Source organism: Callithrix jacchus, chromosome 5 (assembly GCF_049354715.1).
Source record: "Callithrix jacchus isolate 240 chromosome 5, calJac240_pri, whole genome shotgun sequence".
NCBI classification, from domain to species: Eukaryota; Metazoa; Chordata; class Mammalia; order Primates; family Cebidae; genus Callithrix; species Callithrix jacchus.
The window spans coordinates 74,685,298-74,703,353 of record NC_133506.1 but is presented as its reverse complement, the minus strand read 5'-3'; the positions used below and the strand labels follow the sequence as shown (position 1 = coordinate 74,703,353).

Sequence of the window (18,056 nt, the reverse complement as noted above, 5' to 3'; positions counted from 1 at the left end):
GAGGAGCTGGAACTACAGGCGTATGCCAACATGCTTAGCTATTTGTGTGTGTGTGTGTGTTTTTAATAGAGATGGGGTTTTGCTATGTTGCCCAGGCTGGTCTCGAACTCCTGAGCTCAGGCAGTCTGCCCGCCTCACCTCCCAAAGTGCTAGGATTACAGGTATGAGCCATTGCACCTGGCCCAGATGCATTTTGGAATAGAATGTATTTTGGATTTTAGAAAGATGATCTGATGCCTAAACCATATATTCCATGACTCTACCACTGGAGTCTGGGGCAGCACCCTATACTTAAGTACATTCTTATTTCTGCAGAAATAAAGTGAGATAAAGAGAGTATAAAAAGCTTTACATCAGTATAGGCTAGATTTGCTGCCAAGTGAGTTTTAAGAACTTCCTGAATTTTGGAACTGTAGACAAGCAAATTATAAATGTTAAACCAGTTTAAAGGATATTGTATCTCAAACAGGGCCTGTTCCAGTAAAGACTAATACTCTATTAGGTCATTTTCTTATTTTTAGATAAACAATCTAAATAGAAAATTACAATTCTATCTCCATTGCAATACCTCTTAATTTCATTTTTTATTGTATTAGCTGGATTTTCCAGAAAGTAAAATAAATGGAGTTAGAAGCCATCTTGGAGCTTCTAACTTCTAATTTATGGTGGCTGTAATCCCAACACTTTGGGAGGCTGAGGTGGGAGGATGGCTTGAGCCTGGAAGTTCGAGACCAGCCTGGGCAACATGGCAAGACCCCCATCTCTACAAATATAAACAAAAAAGTAAACTAATTCACCATTATGATGTTAATTAGCTTAGCTGTCATTTTAGATTTTTTTTTTTTTTAAAGATGAGGGTTCACCATGTTGGTCAGGCTGGTCTTGAACTCCCAACCTCAGGGGATCCACCCGCCTGGCCTCCAAAGTGCTTGGATTACAGGCGTGAGCCACCATGCCCAGCCTAGATTTTTTTTTTTTTAGAAAGGGTGGGTCTCATTTTGTCCCCTAGATTTATTCCCTTCATGATTTTTATACATTGGTTTTTTTTGTGTGTGTGTATTAAAAAAAATACAATATATAGGCTAGAGTGCAGTGGCATGAACACAGCTTACCACAGCCTCCACCTCCTGGGCTCAAGTGATCCTCTCACCTCAGCTTCCTGAGTAGCTAGACTACAGGTATGTGGCCCTATGTGAAGATCCTTAATGTAGTAATTTGGTTGTGGCACAGGTCTGGATCTTGGATTTGGAGGCTAGTGAGGGAGCTGAATACCTGGTTGGTTGTTGATTTGTAACCTAAATGGTACAATAACAATACTGTTTATGAAAAATGAGGTATCAAGAGAAGGAAAGCCTCATGTCTACGCAATTAGCTCCACATTCATGAATGTCTGGACATATCCCTCTGAGTGTCAGAATTATATTTCTCATATTTAAAAACCATATCTGTGTGTGTGTGTGTCTGTGTGTGTGTGTGTGTGTGTGTGTGTGTTGCTATTTTTTTTTTGAGACAAAGTCTCGCCTATTGCCCAGGCTGGAGTGCAGTGGCAGGATCTCAGCTCACGGCAACCTCTGCCTCTCGGGTTCAAGCGATTCTCCTGCCTCAGCCTCCCAAGTAGCTGGGACTACAGGTGTGCACCACCACACCTGGCTAATTTTTGTATTTTTTCATAGAGATGGGGTTTGCCATGTTGGCTAGGCTGGTCTTGAGCTTCTGACCTCAAGTGATCCAACCTGCCGTGGCCTCCCAAAGTGCCAGGATTACTGGCAAAAGCCATTGTACCTAGCCTCATATCTGTATTCCTCTTATTATTTTTGAGATGGAGTCTCACTCTGTTGCCCAGGCTGGAGTGGCACAATCTTGGCTCACTATAACCTTGGCCTCTGGAGTTCAAGTGATTCTCCTGCCTCAGCCTCCTGAGTAGCTGGAATTACAGGTGTGTGCCATCATATCTGGCTAATTTTTGTAGATACAGGGTTTTGCCATGTTGGCCAGGCTGGTCTTGAACTCCTGACCTCAACTGATCTGCCCACCTTGGCCTCCCAAAGTGCTGGGATTACAGGCGTGAGACACTGTGCCTGGCCTATATTCTTATATTTCTTACTAATCAAAATGTTATTTGGATAAAGATATTTAAAGATTTCAGGCATTTTTCTTGGCATTTTGTATAACCTTTCTGCATTAACCCTTCTTATCCAACCCAGGCAGTTTGTTTAAAAAACAAGAAACATAATTAGAGTATTTAATGTCTACCCTTTTATTTTCATTTTTAGAGAAGGGGTCTTGCTCTGTCACCAAGGCTGTAGTGCAGTGTTGTGATCATAGTTTACTGCAGCCTTCGACTCCTGGGCTCAAGTGACCGTGCCACCTCAGCCACCCAAGTAGCCAGGACTCTAGGTATGTAAGCACTATCACACTTGACTAATTAAAAAAAAAATTTCTGTACAGACGAGATATTACTGCCACGCTGGTCTTGGCCTCCCAGTGTATTGGGGGTTATAGGCATGAGCTACTGCAGCCAGCCTAATGTTCACCTATTTGAATTGACCTTTTCTATTCCTCCTATTCTTTTACTTAAGCATAAATAACTTAACCAATATTTAAAACTATTCGAATTCATCTAGATTTTGCCTTATAATTTAAGAAGTTTTCTAACAAATTACAGAATTTTAGTTTTTTACCCCTAAAAGGATCCTCTAACAATAAAAACGGAATTATTTGCTCGTCTCTCATCCACTGATTCTAGGAGGGTGGAATCAGTCAAGGTTGTAAGGATGTGGAAATTCATCAGCTTGTCTTTAGAGGATTAGCCTAGTAGATTCGGATGGGTAGTCCCGGAACAATAATCTTTGAACTGGAAGAAACTTGCTTCCTTGTTAGGAAACTTTACTACTCCCGACAGCTCTGAAGAGGATGTGGTTGGTGAAGTTTCCGGCTTCTGGTGGTCACATGGTTACGTGCCCTCCTGTTGTGTGGGCCTGGTGGCTGCAGAAACAGGGGCAACTCTTACTTCATCTGGCATGAGACTAGCAGCCACACTCACCTGCAGGAGGTCAACAGCACCAGACTTGCTCAGTGCAAAACAGGGCATAAAATGTATTAGCCTTAGACTTTCCAAGATTTTTTTTTTTTTTTTACTTTCCAGGATTTTAAAATCATCTCTAATCAGTGGCTCAGGTCGCCACTCTGGGATTTTGAAAAATCCCATACATTTAAAAACATGGGTTACTATGAAAATATGGTTTGTTCTTTTTTCCTTAACATTGTGATGGTGGTTTTCTAAACTTTAACATAAACCAATTCCTTAATGTCACCTTCAAGTATTTATTATTAAGGAGGCACAGAAAATGTGTACATTCTACGATTTTTCTAGTCCTGTTTCCTCAAGGTAAGTTTCTACTCTTGAAAATACTGGTTCTTACTGAGTATAAATGTTTTTCTCAAAACTACTAAAGATCATACTAATCCTTTTACTATATAGTTAAAACATCCAATGGGACTTGGAGTTCACATTCAGTAATACCCTCTTTGAATGAGGAATTGTAAAATAAAGGCCTTGCTTCACATGCCGACTTACAGTCAGAGCAGATTTCTTTTTGGAGACAGGGTCTTGCTCTATCACCCAAGCTGAAGTGCAGTGGCACAATCACAATTCCCTGCCTCGTCAAACTCCGGGGCTCAAGTGATCCTCCTGCCTCAGCCTCCTGAGTAGCTGGGACTACAGGTGCAGGCTTATCATGCCCAACTAATTAAGCAAAGTTTTTTTTTTTGTAGAGATGAGGTCTTGCTATGTTGCCCAGACTCATCACAAACTTCTAGCCTCAAGCAATCCTCCCGCTTCAGCCTCCCAAAGTGCTGGGATTATAGGTGTGAGCCACAGCACCTGGCCCGAGTAGGTTTCAAAACCAAAGTTGTAGTTTGTTATTTAATTATATCCTATAGCTACAGTTTACATTTCTAGCTATAAATTATTTTTTTGAGATGGGGTTTCTTTCTGTCACCCAGGCCGGAGAGCAGTGGCACAATCTCCACTCACTGCAAGCTCTACTCCCGAGCTCAAGCGATTCTCCCACGTCAGCATCCTAAGTGGCTGGGACCACAGATGTGCACCACCACACACTGGTAAGTTTTTACATTTTTGGTAGAGACAACATTTCACCATATTCCCCAGGATGGTCTCAAACTCCTGAGCTAAAATGATCTGCCAGCCTAGGTCTCCCAAAGTGCTGGAATTACAGGTGCGAGACAGTACACCTGGTGCTGGCTGAAATTTCTTAAACCAAGTAAACTGGTACAGGTGTCAACAAAATCACCAAAGCTACAATGTTTAGATGGTGAATATTTGTCTGCATATACCAAAGGCTTAATACTTAACTGTAGGTAAACCACAGTGAGATATCACCTGATTCATTAGCATGACTATTATCAAAAAGATAAAACGTAACTAGTGTTGATGAGGATGCGGAGAAAAGGGAACCCTTACAAGTAAGGGGAATGTACATTAGTATAGCCATTATAGAAAACAGTAGGAATGTTCCTCAAAAAATTAAATAGAATTACTCTGTAACCCAACAATTGGACTCCTTGGTATGTATTCAAAGGAAGTGAAATCCATATGTTGAGGAGATATCTGCAATCCCATGTTTATTGCAGGAGTATATACAATAGCCAAGATATAATTGCCTTAAGTGTTCAACAGTGAATGAATGGATAAAGAAAATGTTATACCTATACGCAAATACTATACAGCTGTTAAAAAGCATGAAATCCTGTCATTTACAACATGGATAAACCTAGAGGACAATACATTATGTGAAAATAAGCCAGATACAGAAAGACAAATGCCACATTTTCACTTACATGCCAAATCTAAAAATGTTGATCTGTAAATAGTGAATAGAACAGTGGTTAGCAGGGACTGGAGGTGGTGGTGGAAAGGATGGTGAGAAGTTGGTGAATGGCTAAAAAGTTACAATTGGAGAGGAAGGGCCCAGTGCAGTGACTTACACTTGTAATCTCAGCACTTTGGGAGCCTGAGGTAGGATTGCTGGAGACCGGGAGTTTAAGACAAGCCTTGGTGACACTGGGAGACCCTTATGTCAATTTTTTTAACTTTCTAAAAGATAATTAGCCAGGCCTGGTGATGCATGCCTAGTCCTAGCTACCTGGGAGGCTAAGGTGGCAGCACTGCTTACCTCCAGGAATTTGAGGTTGATTTGGTATCCTATTGCACAGCAGAGTGACTACAGTCAACAGTAAGGTATTGTGGGTCCAGGAACCATGGCTTATGCCTATATTCCCAGCATTTTGGGAGGCTGAGGCAAGGGGACTGCTTAATGCCAGCCAGGAGTCTGAGACTAGCCTATGCAACATAGTAAGACCCCATCTGTACAAAAAATAAAATTAGCTGGTGCAATGGTGTATGTCTGTAGTACCAGCTCTTAAGGAGGCTGAGGTGGGTTACTTGAGCCAGGGAGTTCAAGGCTGCAGTGAGCCATGATCATGGCACTGCACTCTAGCTTGGGCAACAGAGCAAGACCCTGATTTAAAAAACAAAAAATAATATAATTCGATCAAGACAGTTGAAGGTGAGCAAAAAAAAATTAAAAAATTAAAAATCAGGTATTATGTACCTCAAAATAGCTAGGAAAGAATTTTAAATGTTCTCACCACAAAAACATGGTGTTTCAGGTGATGGATATGCTAATCACCTTTATTTGATAATTATAATGTATACATGTATTGAAACATCACACTGTACCCCATAAATATGTCATTATATATAAAAAATAAATTTTAAAATAGGAGGTGAAAACAACAGGATGCAATTATTTTCCAAAAGCACTGTTTTTATTTACATAGAGTCCTAACCACTTCGGCGGTAGGAGGAATGGGAGAGGCTCGTTTTTCAATCCAGGGATCTCCGTAATGTTGGTCTGTTGTTACCAAACACACAGGTAAGTGACATCATGGATCTGGCAGACTAAGGACAATGTTTAGTCTCTCTCTGCTAGAGCAACAAGGTGAGCATCAATCTCTGATTCTGCAAGAATCCTAGAAGGCGAAAGGGGAAAAAAACGATTAAAAAAATTTCAAACACATATAGAAGTAGGATAGTATAATAAACTGCCATATACCTATGGACCTTCTTCAACAATTATCAATTTATAAACCAATTTTTAAAAAATCCATACACACACTTATCCTCCCAGATATTATATCATCTTCACCTATATACAAAAATGTTTATTTCTTTAACAGATTTAGAACTGTCTCTTAAAATTCTTTAGCTGCAGCTAAGATAGAAAATATTACAACCGAATATAAAGAAAGCTAAATTGTACATATTCTATTTAGCTTCTATGTCAAAATGCATTTATTTATTTATTTTGAGACAGAATCTTGTGCTGTTGCCCAGGCTGGAGTGATGTGATCTCGGCTTACCACAACTTCTGCCTCCCTGGTTCAAGTGATTCTTCTGCCTCAGCCTCCTGAGTAGCTGGGACTATAGACGTGTGCTACCACACCTGGCTAATTTTTCCATTTTTAGTAGAGACAGACAGACAGGGTTTCACCATATTGGCCAGGCTGGTCTTAAACTCCTGATCTCATGATCCACCTGCCTTGGCCTCCCAAAGTGCTGGGATTACAGGTATGAGCCACTGGGCCCAGCCGTCAAAATGCATTTATATGTAGTATAACTCAAGTTTATGTCAGCTCAAAGATAAAAGTTCAGAGAAATTTTAAGCACATTAAAGTGTTCAGATTCAGCAGAAGTTCATAAAAATAAAGTTGCCATTCTATGAACAGTCTACCAGCCAGAGAGTGCTCCATGTTTAACATACATTTTTTCTTTCTTTCTTTTGAGATGGAATCTGGCTCTGTTGCCCATACTAGAGTGCAGTGGCACAATCTTGACTCACTGCAACCTCCTGGATTCAAGCAATTCTCCTGCCTCAGCCTCCTGAGTAGCTGGGATCACTACTCAGTAGAAACAAGAGAAAACAAGAACTAATTGTAGCTTTTTTAGAAAGATTTTTAAATTACTCCTGCTAAAATGTTACTGCTTAAAAAACAACAAAATACCTTTTTCAAAAGCAACTTGATCCCCGCCACCACCCAAGTTATAAGACTTCTTTCTATAGGGAAAAAAAATTTCTCCCATAGTTCCTGGTATCTGTGGATTTCACTGAAGTATTTTCATTACAGTTAAATATAAGCGCATCCTAGTCTGTGGTATATCAACTGCCTCATAGGGTTGCTGGGAGGATTAAATGAGATGATTATGTGGACCACTCAGTATGGGTTTGAATAATGGAAGCTCTAAGGCTAATGCGTGGGAGTTAGTCACTTAGTGAGTAAGAACATACACACATCTAGCATCTGCAAGTCAATTACCTGTATTCAAAATATGGGCTTTCCAAAGATCTCTGGATAAGGGTCTGACGTATATTAGTAGCTCATATTGCTCCTCACAGTTCTACTTAAAGAACTACTAAATAACCAAAGGTCTATCTGAAAAACTTGCGACCTACTACTTTGGGAATTAAATTTGTATTGGCCTTAAATTAAAAAAAGAAAACACTTATTCTTACTTTATTCCTTACATAAAGGTTACTTGGTGTTAGATATAACTTTGAAATAAGGAGAAAAGCTTTCATATCTGACTGTTAAAGAGAGTCCAGCAAGTTTTAAAACAGATCTCAGGTGCTTGGGGAAAAAAACAAACAAACTATAATGTTAGTTTAAAAGAAAAAAAAAAAAAGGTTACTTTTGCACCAATAAAGAAAAAAGTAAAATTAATAAATTTTTAAAAGTAAAAAAGTTTCCCCCATAAGTTATAGGACAAATGGACTCACATGCCTCCACCTTGGCCCACAATATATATAACTCACCTGAATTTAGGATTTTCAAATCTCACTACACCAACTTCTATTTCTGAAGGTTTGAAATCAATTGATAAAACAGTAGACAAGCATGGAATTGCAGTCTGAAAAAAAGCATCATTTTAAAATAGAGTACTTTTTAAGAGATTCCAAGGTTTTCTCATTTCTAGCTTATTCAATATAAATCATGAGTGGATCAGGAGGCTCCATATTTCAACGAGGCAGGGCAATGTCACTAACAGACTGCTTAGCTCTAATGTATTGCCCGCCAATGATAAACATGTTTCTACCAAGTCAGATAATAAAGGGGTCCATTAATCAAAATAGGATGATTTATACAAAGTAGTTTATTAGCATCATGACCCAGGCACTACTCTTCACTTGGCACTTGGGGTGAAATGGGGAAAGAATAAAGATAAATGATACACTCTGCACCTTCAAGGAATTTACAGTAAAAACTATTTAAGAATGTTTTAAGGTTTTTTTTTTTTGTTTTTTTTTTTTAAGATGAAGTCTCACTCTGTCACCCAGACTGGAGTGAGTGCAGTGGCTCCATCTTGACTCACTGCAACCTCCACCTCCTGGGTTCAAGGGATTTTCCTGCCTCAGTTTCCTGAGTAGCTGGGATTACAGGCACCTGCCACCATGCCCAGCTCATTTTTTGTATGGTTTTGCCACGTTGGCCAGGGTGGTCTTGAAATCCTAACCTCAGGTGATCTGCCTGCCTCCCAAAGTGCTGAGCCACCACACCTGGCCTTAAGTGTTTATATACCTGATGTGGTTACTTATGTAACTAATTATGAATTGCAATTAAAAATCTTTAAGAAACATTTAGACACGGCCCAGTACTTCCTGAACATTAATTAGCTTTGTATCTCCTTTAGGTATACTGCCAAACCAAACATAAAAGCATTAGATGGTAACAAGCATGTTGTTAGCGTCCTCTCAATGGCATTAATCTCTGACTCTTACACCCAAAATCTACTAAAATTTTTGTTTTTAATTTCTTGGCCGTAAATGGAACTAGCTTGAGCACTTGGTCTCAAGCAAATCCACGTAGCTGGGACTACAGGTGTGTGCCACCATGCCCAGCTGGTTCCTATTTTTATTTATAGTTTCTTATTTTATTATATGTGTTTTGTTAAACACCAGCTCAAATACATTATGTAATAAGGAATTAAATTAATAAAAGCATCCCAAATTTTCCTATGTCAGCTATATGATACCAATTTCATTATTAAGTTGACAAACTTGAGTCTTGTGATGTAATTCAGGAAGAGCATTTATCGAATGTCAATTATGCAAAGATCCTCACTGTTCTACATAGCATAAAAAAAGTCAGCTCCTTTTTGGTTGACTTACTTCCACTGTCTGTTCAAATGTCCAATCAAATTTCTTCTTCACTTTTTTTTCAAGGAAGCTGATTGACTCAGTTTGTTTAACTCCTGCCGCAGTGGCTTTAAACCCACAGTAGTAACCTGCGGGATCACACTTATATACCTGAGGGCCTTGCTCTTCATCTATACCAATTAAAATCATACGTAAAAAGAGGGAAAGACCCTAATTAAATATCTTTTCTCCTCTTTCTTGATGGTGTCACATAGCTGTTATTAATCATTACTTTGGCCATCAATTTTAGAATATGTATTTTCCTTTAAGAAAACTGATAAAATGGGCCAGGCGCGGTGGCTCAAGCCTGTAATCCCAGCACTTTGGGAGGCCGAGGCGGGTGGATCACGAGGTCAACAGATCGAGACCATCCTGGTCAACATGGTGAAACCCCGTCTCTACTAAAAATTACAAAAAAAAAAATTAGCTGGGCACGGTGGCGCGTGCCTGTAATCCCAGCTACTCAGGAGGCTGAGGCAGGAGAATTGCCTGAACCCAGGGGGCGGAGGTTGCGGTGAGCCATGATTGCGCCATTGCACTCCAGCCTGGGTAACAAGAGCGAAACTCCGTCTCAAAAAAAAAAAAAAAAAAAAAAAAAAGAAAACTGATAAAATATCACCACAGGTAAATTAGGTAACAGAAAAATTCCCATTTCACAAAAGGATTTATCACAGATTAAAAAAAAAGTTTGAATAATTACAAATACAATTTAAAAACAGGATTTCCAATCCTTGCTGTTATCCAAGCATGTTTATTTGAACCCTAATCCTTCAAGATGTTGCCTGGTCAAATACATTTCAAAAACACTTTCTTTTTTTTTTTTCTTTTTCTTTTCTTTTTTTTGGGGGGGGCGGGGGGGAAGGCAGGAAGGAAGGGAAGAAGGACAGTAGGGAGGAAGGAAGGGATGAAGGAAGGAAGGAAGGAAGGGAGGAAGCGGGGGAGGGAGGGAGGGAGGGAAGGGAAGGAAGGAAATCAAGCAATGAGAGAGACATTGCCGACCTGGATCTAGAGGTTTACAAGTTGATTTCTTTTTTTTTTTTGAGAGAAGGAAAGAAAAAAAAAATAAGGGAAGGAAGGAAATCAAGCAATGAGAGAGACATTGCCGACCTGGATCTAGAGGTTTACAAGTTGATTTCTTTTTTTTTTTGAGAGAAGGAAAGAAAAAAAAATAAGTAAAGGAGAGGAAGAAAGAGGAAGAGAAAGAGGGAGAGTAAATGGAAATATTGCTTTATTTTGAAAAAAATTGGGTATTAATGATGGCCAATCAATGTTTCATTTAAGCTTATGGGTAGGTGTGATGTGGTATTGACAAGAATGTATATTTTGTGTATTTGAAGTGGAGAGCTCTATAAATATTTATGAAGTTTACTTGTTCCGGATCTGAGTTCGAGTCCTTAATATTCTTATTAATTTTCTGTCTCATTGAGTCTAAGTCTCTATGTATCTGGGTGTTAGGATCGTTAGCTCTTGTTGTTGCATTGATCCTTTTACCACTATATCTTTGTTGCTTTAAAATCTATTTTATCCGATACGAGATTTGCAACTCCTGCTTTTTATTTATTTATTATTTATTTTTGCTCTCTATTTGGTTGGTAAATCTTTCTCCATCCCTTTGTTTTGAGTCTTTGTGTATCCTTGCATGTGAAACAGGTCTGGATGTAACATGCCATTGGGTTTTGGCTGTGTCTTTTGATTGGGGGATTTAGTCAATTTAAATTTAGGGTTACTGCCATTTGATGTTGACTGGCTGTTTTATCCATTCGTTGGTGTAAATTCTTCTTTATGTTGGTGCTCTTTACTTTTTGGTGTATTTTTAGAAAGGCTAATACTGGTTGTTTCTTTCTGTATGTAATGCTTCTTTCAGAAGCTCTTGTAAAGCAGGCCTGGTGGTAATAAAATCTCTGAGTTCTTGCTTGTTCATAAAAGATTTTATTTTTCCTTCAGTTGTGAAGCTTAGTTTGGCTGGATATGAAATTCTGGGCTGAAGGTTCTGTTCTTTGAGGATGTTGAATATTGGCCCCCACTCTCTTCTGGCTTGTAGAGTTTCTGCTGAGAGATCTGCTGTAAGTCTGATGGGCTTGCCTTTGTGGGTAACCTGACCTTTCTCTCTGGCTGCCCTTAGTATTTTCTCCTTCGTTTCAACCCTGGTGAATCTAACGATTATGTGCCTTGGGGTTGCTCTTCTTGAGGAATATCTTTGTGGTGTTCTCTGTATTACCTGGGGTTGAATGTTGACCTGCATTGCTAGTTCAGGAAAACTTTCCTGAATAATATCCTGAAGGGTATTTTCCAGCTTGGATTCATTCTCTCTGTCGCATTCAGGTACACCTATCAAACGTAAATTTGGTCTTTTCACATAGTCCCACATTTCTTGAAGACTTTGCTCATTCCTTTTTATCCTTTTTTCTCTAATCTTTTCTACACGTTTTATTTCATTAAGTTGGACTTTGACCTCTGATATCCCTTCTTCTGCTTGAACAATTCGAGTGTTTAAACCTGTGCATACTTCTCAGAGTTCCTGTATTGTATTCTTCAGTTCCATTAATTCACTCATACTCCTCTCTAAGTTGTCTATTCTCAATAGGATTTCATCAAACCTTTTTTCAAAGTTCCTAGTTTCTTTACGTTGGGCTACAACATGGTCTTTTAACTCACCGAAGTTTGTTATTATCCATTCCTTGAAGAGTGATTCTCTCATCAGGATGCGCTCGTTCTCCATCAAGCCTTGTTCCATTGTCGATGTGGAACTGTGATCATCTTTAGAGGGAGAGGCGTTCTGACTTTTAGTATTCTCAGCTTTTTTACGCTGGTTTCTTCCCGTCATTGTAAATTTATCCTCCTGTCGTCTTTGAAATTACCAACTTTCAGATTAGGTCTCTTGAGTGGATGTCCAGGTTGTTAGTTCCCCCGGCCAGAGCAGCGGAGTTAAAACTGATGGTGCTTTTCTGCCCAGGATTCTCCTGTCTGGCTTCCTTCTTGTGTCCATAGTAGGCGACTCTGCCTTCCCGGGGCTCCAAACCTCGGTCAGAAGGGGAACCGGTCCCATTTACTCTGCGCCGAGTGCTGCCGTGCCGAGGTGCCATCACAGCCGCTGCGCCGGGCTCTGGTGTCCTGCTGGGGACCCGTGCGGGTCCTCTGAACCTGTTTACTCTGCTCAGAGAGCTGCTGCACCGAGGTGCCGGCGGAACTGCTGCGCCGGCCAGGAGAGTCGCGCTGGCCACCCGTGTGTTTCCTCCACTGGGGGTTCTTCTGCTCCGTGAGCGACCAGAATTTGTCTGAAAGTGTGGCGTCCTCTAGTTCTCCACGCCTTCCCTGAGAGCTGCAATCCGGGGATGTTAGCGATCGGCCATCTTGGATCGTTCTCCCAACACTTTCTTTTTTAGAGATGGGGTCTCGCTATGTTCCCCAGGCTGGTCTCAAACTCCTGAGTTCAAGTGATCCTCCTGCCTTGGCCTCCCAAAGTGCTGGGATTACAGGTGTGCACCACTGCGCCTGGCCCAAAGACACTTTTATATACCTCTTCTGGAAACAATAAATAATAGCATATTAAATACTCTGAAACATTATTTTGTAGATTGACCTACTTAACTCAGTAGCTCTTCAGTTTGACTAAGAAATAGAAATACCTTTTTTAAAAAAAAATTTAAGAAATACCTATTAAAGTTCCAGGGAATAGTATATGGGACATACCTTGGGAATGCCGGCACAAACTGCAATACACTTATGGGCTACCTGCTCACCTGTACACTGCCCATCTTCATTACTGTTGGTATACACTCCTGTAATAAATCACACAAACCAAGCTCTAAATTCTACACATATAACTTTGTCACTACAATTCTAGTGTTACCATATTATAGGCATTAAATTAAAATAAACACCATCATTACATTTCTTTCTACTCAGTAGAGCAGCTAACAAAGTACTTAAGGAACGGTTTAACTGCTTTCTTATATTTGATATATACAAAGAATGAGGGCAACACAAAAAGGTGCCCACCCACTTACTGCTTGGGGAAACAACAAATACTTCTTTACTCCAAGGTCTTGCAAGATGAATAGGATTTAAGTAATTTTTCAGTAAGAAGTCAAGAGGGTCAGATGCTAAACAGAAATCATTACACTGACTGCTTTCATGCTCATAAATGAATGACACAATGCCAGAAACAAACAGGCATTACATTTTTTCAGGCTAATTTATTACATTACATCTAAAAATCTGTAAATCTCATCCCTCTTTCAATACAATTCTACTTGTTTTCAAAAATAGAAATTTATTCTAAAAATGTGAATCACAGACCCATGTGTGATCCTAATTCCTAAGGGTGGTCAAAAGAAACAGCTACATTAAGATGCCTGATGGAGGCATTTCTACAGAATTAATAATCTGGAATTGCAGTAGAACCTCATTACACATCCTAATAAAATCAGGACTTGGATCTTTCAAATCACATACTCCAAATAGAAATATGTTGAGACAAAGTCTAATAGCATCTAAAACTTAAAGATAGTGCCTGACATGCTGTTGTAAAACCTATCCCTTAGCTCTGATTTATAGTAAAGATTTTCCCACCTTATATAATTTCTAAACCATATGTTCAGAACTCAAGTGTTACTGAAATAACTTTCTCTATGCATGTTCTATAAAAAGTTACAATTCACCGATTATTTGGGCGACTTCTTAGGATATAACAACCAAGAGGCCTCATTTCAGCATTCTGTGTGTAGACCTGAGAAATATCAGCAATTCTTTTTTTTTTTTGAGACGAAGTTTCACTCTTGTTACCCAAGCTGGAGTGCAATGGCGTGATCTCGGCTCACCGCAACATCCGCCTCCTGGGTTCAGGCAATTCTCCTGCCTCAGCCTCCTGAGTAGCTGGGATTACAGGCACGCGCCACCATGCCCAGCTAATTTTTTGTATTTTTAGTAGAGACGGGGTTTCACCATGTTGACCAGGATGGTCTCGATCTCTTGACCTCGTGATCCACCCGCCTCGGCCTCCCAAAGTGCTGAGATTACAGGCATGAGCCACCGCGCCTGGCCAATATCAGCAATTCTTTTACACAGCATGTCCACAGGAATCTCATAGCCATACTTGTATTTCCAGTTAGCTGCCTCATAGCGTGCCCTCTGCACCTGAGATCTGCTGTCAGCTTATAGCATAAAAAACAAAGGTTTCCCTGGTTAGAAGGAAAGAATGAACCTGAAAATCAGGTTATTTTCCCACCATATAGACATACATGAGTTAAAAAGAGAAGGGGTCTACTATGCCTTTTTCTCCCCCAATGAATACTAAATAACTCATCAAAAAGTTTATCAAAAAAATTTTAAAACATGAAGCTCTCTACACAGTACTGCCCTATTATACCGAGCCTTTCATCAGCAGTCAAAATAGTTTCTACAAGTGTCTAGTAACTCCCCAAAGAGTAAGCATTAAGGAGGCTGGGCATGGTGGCTCACACCTGTAATCCCAACCCTTTGGGAGGCCAAGACAGGAAGATCACTTAAGGCCAGGAATTCGAAACTAGGCTGGCCAATATGGCAAAAGCCTGTCTCTACTAAAAATACAAAAATTAGCTGGGTGTGGTGGTGCATGCCTGTAGTCCCAACTACCCAGGAGGTTGAGGCATGAGAATTGCTTGAACCCAGGAGGTGGAGGCAGTCCGGGCAACAAAGTGAGACTCTGTCTCAAAGAAGAAGAAAAGCATTAAGGAGAGAGAATAATCTTTCTTAATATTTTTTAGGCTTAGTTTTTCATTTTTTTTTTAGAGATGGGGTCTTGGAATGGCACCCAGTGAGCCATCATAGCTCACTGCAGCCTTGAATTCCTTGGCTCAAGTGATCCTCCTACTTTAGCCTCCTGAGTAGGCAGGACTACATGCATGCACTACCATACCAGCTAATTTTTGTTATTCCAGATCACATCTTATTGTTGCCCAGGCTGCAGTACAGTGGCACGATCTCGGCTCACTGCAACCTCTGCCTCCTGGGTGCAAGCAATTCTCCTACCTTAGCCTATCAAGTAGCTGGGATTATAGGCAGCCACCACCACAGCCAGCTAAATTTTTTTGTATTTTTACTTTTTGAGACAGTCTAGCCTGTTGCCCAGGCTAGAATGCAGTGGTGCAATCTTGGCTCTCTGCAACCTCCACCTGTTGGGTTCAAGCATTTCCTGCCTCAGCCTCCTGAGTAACTGGGATTACAGGTGTGCGCCACCATGCCCAACTAATTTTTGTATTTTTAGTAGAGACGGGGGTTTCACCACATTGGCCATGCTGGTCTGGAACTTCTGACCTCAAATGATCCTACCACCTCAGCCACCCAAAGTGCTGGGATTACAGGTGTGAGCCACTGCGCCTGGCTTTTTCTGTATTTTTAGTAGAGACGGAGTTTCACCATGTTAGCCAGGCTGGTCTCGAGTTCCTAAACTCAAGTGATCTGCCTGTCTCAGCCTCCCAAGGTGCTGGGATTAAAGGTGTGAGCCACTGTGCCCAGCCCCAGCTAATTTTTAAATTTGTTATATGTATTATAAAAATTTTAAACATTATTGTTGTTTTATATATATATACATGTAATTATATGTTTAATAATTATGTTATATATACATATAATTATATATAAATTATATGTATAATTTCAAAAATGCTCACAATACTCTTAAAATATTGATAATAGTCTTAGAAGACTGCAAATCCACTCATGGCACCTGAAAATCAGGCAATAAGAGAAGTTTAAAATTAATACAAAACTCAAAATAATTTAAAGAAAACAAAAGGCTTGTATATCTATGTAGACACCTAGCTAATTTTACCTGTCTTTCCGGTCATCACACAACCAATGTTTTCAGTTATCTTGAATAAGTGAGTCACTGTGCTGGAATCTATTAATTTGTCCTAATGAACAAAATAAATGAATATATATATATATGTGTGTGTGTATATATATATATATTTAAACATATAGGTTTCTGTATAGCTATGAAATAAAATTACGTTTTTATTTATTTATTTTGAGACGGAGTCTTGCTCTGTTACCTGGATGGAGTGCAGTGGCGCAACCTCAGCTCGCTGCAACCTCCGCCTCCCAAATTCAAGCGATTCTCCTGCCTCAGCCTCCAGAGTAGCTGGGATTACAGGCGTGTGCCACCACACCCAGCTAATTTTTTTATTTTTAGTAGAGACGGGGTTTTACCACGTTGGCCAGGATTGTCTCGATCTCTTGATCTCGTGATCCGCCCGCCTTAGCCTCCCAAAATGCCGGGATTACAGGCATGAGACACCGTGCCTGGCCCATGTTTTTATTTTTCACTTGCCCTGCTTCTTGGAGAAAATAATGCTGTGAAACCATAAAAATAAACTATATAATAAATGTCTTCTGATCATTTTATAGTTGAAATCAATTTTTTTAAAAGGGTTTCGAATTAGCTGGGTGTGGTGATGCATGACGCATGACTGTAATTCCAGCTACTCAGAAGTCTGAGGCAGGAGAATCACTGGAAGCCGGGAGGCAGAGGTTGCGGTGAGCCGAGACCTCGCCATTGCACTCCAGCCTGGGCAATGAGCAAAACTCCGTCTCAAAAAAAAAAAAAAAAAAGAGAAGGAGCGGGGTGGGTTGGGGTGGTGGTGGGTTTTGAGAGGCTCTACTTTCCTTTTTTTCAGACGGAGTCGCACTCTGTCACCCAGGCTGGAGTGCAATGCACTCCAGATTTCGGCTCACTGCAACCGCTGCCTCCTGGGTTCAAGAGGTTATCGTGCCTCAGCCTCCCTAGTAGCTGGAATTACAGGTGCATGCTGCCACGCCTGGCTATTTTCCTTTTCCAGATGATAACTTTTCCTGTGGACAAACTATAGCTTACTCGACTTAGAAATCCCATGATGCTTCTAATCACACCACGAAGTTTAATATGTTAATTCTGTTTCCACAGCTGAACTGTACATAAACGTTCAATAGACACTTCTTGGCTGACAGGAAAGCAGAGTCAAAGCAAGAATCATGTTAATATTTGTATATAAAAACATACTTTTCTACAAACCCATGAAAAATTCTTATATTCTGTAATTACTGACTATTTGGGCATCATTACTTACAGGTACTGTCTTCTGCGTGACAATTACTGCACAGTCTTTCCCTCTGACAGCTACTGATGTAAGGCCACCCTGGTTAATAGCCTTAAAAGCATATTCTGGAAAACAGAACAGTTTTTAAGTTAGAATAAATTATTGTAGATTCTTGCAATGAAATAATAAACAGTCATTTAAAAGAATGAGAAAGAGCTATATGAACACAGAATGTTTATACATCGTTCCAAGATATGAAAGTCAAAATAATAATAATGACCATAAATCAATTAACTCGATAACTCAATTTCTTCCATTTTTATTTTAGTGAAATTATTTCAAATTTCCAAAACATTTTTGTTTGTTTTTTAAAAGACAAAGTCTTTGATTTCCAGTAGCTCTAAATTAAAAAAAAAAAAGACAAAGTCTCACTCTGTCACCAAGGCTGGAGTACAGCGGTGCAATCTCAGCTCACTACAACCTCTGCCTGCCAGGCTAATGCTATTCTCCTGCCTCAGCCTCCCAAGTAGCTGGGATTACAGGCGTGCACCACCACGCCTGGCTAATTTTTTTATTTTTAGTAGAGATGGGGTTTTACCATGTTAGCCAGGCTAGTCTTGAACTCCTGACCTCAGGTGATCCGCCCACCTCAGCCTCCCAAAGTGCTGGGATTCCAGGTGTGAGCCACCACACCTGGCTTCAGCCAGACTAGTCTTGAACTCCT

The 18,056-nt window shown here is 40.1% G+C and overlaps 1 protein-coding gene and 1 long non-coding RNA gene across 2 annotated transcripts; one reads left to right on the top strand and one right to left on the bottom strand.

Annotated features, from left to right (window-relative positions):
* Positions 1-2,272: 2,272 nt before the first annotated feature.
* LOC144582573 (uncharacterized) lies at positions 2,273-5,957 on the top strand. The gene is made up of 3 exons (XR_013535569.1): positions 2,273-2,397; positions 4,006-4,122; positions 5,863-5,957. It is a non-coding gene; the product is annotated as an uncharacterized LOC144582573 (long non-coding RNA).
* LOC108590111 (proteasome subunit alpha type-6-like) lies at positions 5,853-16,102 on the bottom strand. The gene is made up of 6 exons (XM_054255024.2): positions 16,087-16,102; positions 14,313-14,428; positions 13,965-14,004; positions 9,249-9,427; positions 7,896-7,990; positions 5,853-6,054 (listed from the first exon to the last, which is right to left on the bottom strand). The coding sequence occupies exons 1-6, from the start codon at positions 16,100-16,102 to the stop codon at positions 5,997-5,999; spliced, it is 504 nt and encodes a 167-aa protein (XP_054110999.2). The 3' UTR covers positions 5,853-5,996.
* Between the last annotated feature and the right edge of the window lie 1,954 nt (positions 16,103-18,056).

What these genes read in the sequence shown, in the direction of transcription:
- LOC108590111 (XM_054255024.2), bottom strand. An exon ending in AATGAGGCCTCTTGGTTGTT is followed by an intron (nt 9,428 to 13,964) that starts ATATCCTAAGAA and finishes CCCTCTTTTTAC; the next exon opens with GTATGATTTTAATTGGTATA. An exon ending in TTTGAAAATCCTAAATTCAG is followed by an intron (nt 6,055 to 7,895) that starts GTGAGTTATATA and finishes TTCGCCTTCTAG; the next exon opens with GATTCTTGCAGAATCAGAGA.